Raw genomic sequence first — 4,579 nt, forward strand, 5'->3', positions numbered from 1 at the left:
CCACTGGGTTCCATGGCCCAGACAGACAGATGGACAAGGCCAAATATTTATACTCCCTGTGTTCCAAGGGAGCAGAATAGAGCCCACTTTCATGGCCACCCACCAGTCCACCTTGCCTGGGGCTCCCACCAGCTCCCCATGGTCCTCTTATCAGGGCCCCAATGGGAACAGGGACTGAAGCCTCAGCAGCCTCATCTGTGCTCACATGCTGAGCCTGGCATCCCTACCCACTAGGCTCACCCAAGCAGCCCAGGCCCTGGGGGGTGGACTGCTGTTCTGTCCCCTCCTGAAAAATGGGGAAGGGAATGTGGTGGAGGGGTCTCAAGGTGGGAGCACTCCTGGGCCAGGAGCATTCTTAGGCCAGTCTCTCAGGCATCTCATTCCATACCAGGGTCTGGCCAGGGCTCCTGCGAGGGGCCAGGGTCTGGGCTCAGAGGGCTCAGCAGGAGCCTCATCCTTCTCTGTCTAAAGTGTCTGTGTCCCACTGCCCTGCACTCCCCTGACCCTCACAAGGAACAGAAAGCATCACGGGGCTATGGAAAGGGACCTTCTCCCTTCCAGCGGGTGCAGGGAGAGGGCAGTGCCACCCACAGCCCTCCCTGGACACTAGGTGGGCTGAGGCTCCTGGGGGTCAGAGATGACAGCTTGTCCAGATCCGAGCTCTGACCTCAGACAGGGCCAGTCACATAAAGGGAGAGGGTACAAAGAATGCCCAGAGGGAACCCTTGTCCCTGCCAGACTGTGGCCTCCTGGGAATGTCCCTCCTGTCCCCCTTCCCTGCTGGCCTTCCTTCCCCCCATTTGCATAATCCTGACCAGAGGGAGGAAGGGGCAGGAACTTTGCCAAGCATTTCTACAGGAGTTTCTGGCAATTACCTCACTCTTCCTGGATTTGGCAAAGGCAATGTTACCCCACCCTGTGGGGAGCAGCAGCCAGTGGCCCATAAATAGTTCCCCCAGGCTGGGTTCCTTGTTCTCTCTGCTTCTTCCTTCAACACCTGCCAGGTTCGGCTGCCCTGAAGTCATGCCCCTAGTTCTCCTGTATCTGGGCCTCACCCTGCTGGGAGCCCTGCAGACCCAGGCCCAGGATTCTGCTCCAAACCTGATCCCAGCCCCACGTCTCAGCAGGGTCCCCCTGCAGCAGGACTTTCAGGATGCCCAGGTAAGGAGCCTGGAGGAGCAGCCGCAGGGAGGGCCCAAGGCAGCCGACGCAGAGGGAGGAGAGCTGAAGCACCCAGGGCAGTGCTGGGTGGGGTGGGCGGGAGGGGCTGCAGCATGCCCTGCACCTGGGCTCTGGGAGGAAGCCATGCTAGTCCACCCATCTCCTCCCCACCCAGGGTTGTCTAGACAGATCTTTCCAGGTTCACATCGAGTCTCCCATAATTCCCACTGTCCATGCAAGGTGGGGACATGTGTCCCTCTGCACAGATGGGGAAACTGAGACTCTCTTGTCCAGGGCCACCCTGTTCCTGCCAACTCAGGGCTAATTCCTCTCTCAGGGATCCCTCTGGGTCCTGGAGGTCCCGAGCTCCTGTGGGCTTCTCAGGGCAGACCCAGCCCAGGGCCTTGCTGCCCAGTCAGGGGGACTCTTGGTTCCTAGATGGGCTGCCCAGAGGTGCCGGAAGGGACAGAGAGCGAGGGGTGGCTCCCAGGCCATCCCTGATCTGCCCATCATCAACTCCTTGCAGTTCCAGGGGAAATGGTATGTGGTAGGCCTGGCGGGAAATGCAGTTCGGAGAGAAGAGCAGGGCCAGTTTAAGATGCACAGCACCACCTACGACCTGAAGGAGGACCACAGCTACAATGTCACCTCTACTCTGCTCAGGTGAGGCTGTGACCTCCCGGGGGGCTGAGAGGCGGACTGATGTCACAGCCAAGGGCCAAGTGGGGCTGAGGGGCTCTTCACGGCTCTCACACTGCCTCTCCCCCTCCGTCGCCCTCGCTGCTCAGGACAGACGTGCATGGAGGGCGGGAGGGAGAGACACCATCAGTGGAAACAAGACGGAGAAAGTAGTGTTCCAAAGTGGGAGGAGGGAGACTGAACTCAGCTGGGAACCCACCAGGGCCTCCGTCCAGGGCCTCTAGGGAGGTGACTGTCAAGGACCCAAGCTGCCTCAGATGGAGATGTGTGGGCCCTGAGTCAGAACTGTGCCTCAGGAACCACAAGCCACCTGCATGGCCACCCCAGCAGGGGGCTGTGAGCAGCCAAGGGGAGGGGAGCACTCTCAGCTAGTTTCTGGGGCACCTCCCTTGTGCCTGGGACTGCCTGGGACACCCTGGGACTGCCTGGGAGGGGTGTCTCCCCACAAGGGCCAGAATCAGAGCTCAGCGGCAGCGGGAAGAAATAGTGGGGTGCTCCAGAGAGGTGGGGAGAGCAGTGAGGGTGCGGTCAAGGTGGAGGCTGGGGCTTGGAGCAGGGAGCAGGGCGCACCATGAGCTCGGGATTTCTGACTATGGTGACAGGGCGATTGGAGCTGGAGCATCTGAGGAACAAGGGGCAGGAGAAAGGCTGGTTTGGGGAGCTAGGCTCTGGGGTTCCAGAGGGCAGGGTGGGACTCAGGGAATGGGGCAGGTTTGGCCCAAGAGCTAGGGGAGCGCTGGCATAGAGCAGGGGGTCAGTACCTGGGGCAGGGGACTGTGTGGAGACTGTGTCCCTCCTCAGCTGGAGGAGGGACAGGGGCTGCTGAAGGAATGTCTGAGCAGGGTCAAGTGGCTCCCTGCAGCAGACCAGGCAGGAACATATAGGCTCCGAGTGGAAGGCCCAGGTCCATCTGAGCTGGGCAGGGTGGGGTCTCCTGCCGTGGTGGAACTTGACCTGACTCATCGGAATTCCGCTGCATCCCTGGCCCCTCCTCAGTTAGCCTGGGAGATCATCATCTCCATGCTGAACCCCCATCTCTCTCCCACAGAGACCAGGGCTGTGACCACTGGATCAGAACTTTTGTCCCAACTTCCCCACCTGGCCGCTTCACCCTGGGAAACATTAGCAGTGAGTCCTGAGTGGGTCCTGAGATGGGGCCTGGGGTTGGGGTTCCAGGGTGCAGTGTCCTCCTGGAAGGGTCCTCCCTGACCCGCCACATGGATGCTCCCCTGTGGGGAAAAGCCCATGAGCAGTCGAGGAGAAAGGGGACAGCGCCCTCCTCCTGGCCAGGGTAGGGTCCATCCTTTGCTGTCTATACCTACAGGTTATCCCAAAATACAGAGTTACATTGTGCAGGTGGCAGCCACCAACTACAACGAGTTTGCCATGGTGTACTTCAAGAAAGTTTCTGAAAACAGGGAATACTTCAAGATCACCCTCTATGGTGGGTCCTCACCCCATCCCCTCTGGGACCCAGATCCTGGTCACGCCCCGGGGCAGGGGATCCCATTCCCTTAGACCTCAAAGTCTTCTCCAGCTCCAACACCCCTCAGGGAGGAGGTCTTTCTGCACACCCTCCATGGAAAAGGGTTTGGGTCTTGTTCATTAGCTCAACAATATTTATGGAGTGTCTTCCTGTTGGCCACTCACTGGCCATCTTGGTCACAGGGAGAACCAAGGAGCTGACCTCTAAACGGAAGGAGAGGTTCATCCGCCTTGCCAAATCGCTGGGCCTCACTGATGACCACATCATCTTCCCTGTCCGCATAGGTAACAGCCAGCTATGGTGAAGGGAAGGGGACACGGGGACTTTCTAGGCCCTGGGAGCCACTTTAGGTTCAGGAAGATCCAACCCCTTCCTGGGGTCTGTGGAGTCCCAGCCCCAAGCACTCCCCCCTGTCACTTTAGGTGGGGACTTCCCAGAGGAGAATTTCAGGCCCAGGCCCATGTTTCCTCAGATCACTTTCCTGAGCCACCTCCTCCCCACACTCCTTGTCCTGGGCCACCTCCTCTGCATACCCCGGGCCTTGCTATCTTGGGCCATCTCCCCCTCCCCCCCAGGGAGGGACTTAAGAGATGTCCTGTATTTCAAGTGGTCTCTTCCAGCCAGGCCACTCAGGGCCATGGGCTAAGGGGCTGCCAGGTTCAGCAGGTGAACAGGAGGCCTGAGCAGTCATGAGGCCCAGTCCCTAGGGGCAGCCCACCCCAGGCCTTTCTCTTACACCCTTAGCCCCATCTTGGGTCCTCCTACTGCCCCAACCCTGAATCACCAGATCTTCTGCAGCTGGGCCAGGGTGGGCCTGAGGTGGCCCAGGGGTAGTGCAGGGGTCCTTGGCAGTCAGAGAGATATCACACGTGCACACACAAACATGGACTTTCTCCCCCACAGATCAGTGCATTGACAACTGAACCGGCCTTGAGGATGTCTGCTGGGGGGTGGGGGTCTACAGGAGGCCGGGGTGCAGAGGGCAGGAGGTCTCAGGCCTACCTTTGCTCCTTCGCTGTTCCTGGAAACACAGCTATCTTCACTCTGATGTCCTCTCTCAAGTGCCTCCTGCTTTCCAACCCCTGTCCTTTCTGTAATCTCTGCTGTGTTACCTGACTGCCCCACCAGCCACAATGCCAGGTTCAGAGCTGGGAGACCCTTCTCATGGTACAGTATTGCCCTGAAAGCCTCTGATAAAGCCCTCCTTGTCTGCTAAATAAACCCATGCCACCA

General features: G+C 59.3%; 1 protein-coding gene across 1 annotated transcript; it reads left to right on the plus strand.

The window, feature by feature from the left end:
* The first annotated feature begins 892 nt into the window (after positions 1 to 892).
* Lcn2 (lipocalin 2) lies at positions 893 to 4,579 on the plus strand. The gene is made up of 6 exons (XM_005321017.5): positions 893 to 1,161; positions 1,688 to 1,824; positions 2,909 to 2,988; positions 3,185 to 3,304; positions 3,529 to 3,630; positions 4,250 to 4,579. Exons 1-6 carry the CDS (start codon positions 904 to 906, stop codon positions 4,267 to 4,269), a joined length of 717 nt encoding a protein of 238 aa, XP_005321074.2. The 5' UTR covers positions 893 to 903; the 3' UTR covers positions 4,270 to 4,579.

Source organism: Ictidomys tridecemlineatus, chromosome 4 (assembly GCF_052094955.1).
Source record: "Ictidomys tridecemlineatus isolate mIctTri1 chromosome 4, mIctTri1.hap1, whole genome shotgun sequence".
NCBI lineage: Eukaryota > Metazoa > Chordata > Mammalia > Rodentia > Sciuridae > Ictidomys > Ictidomys tridecemlineatus.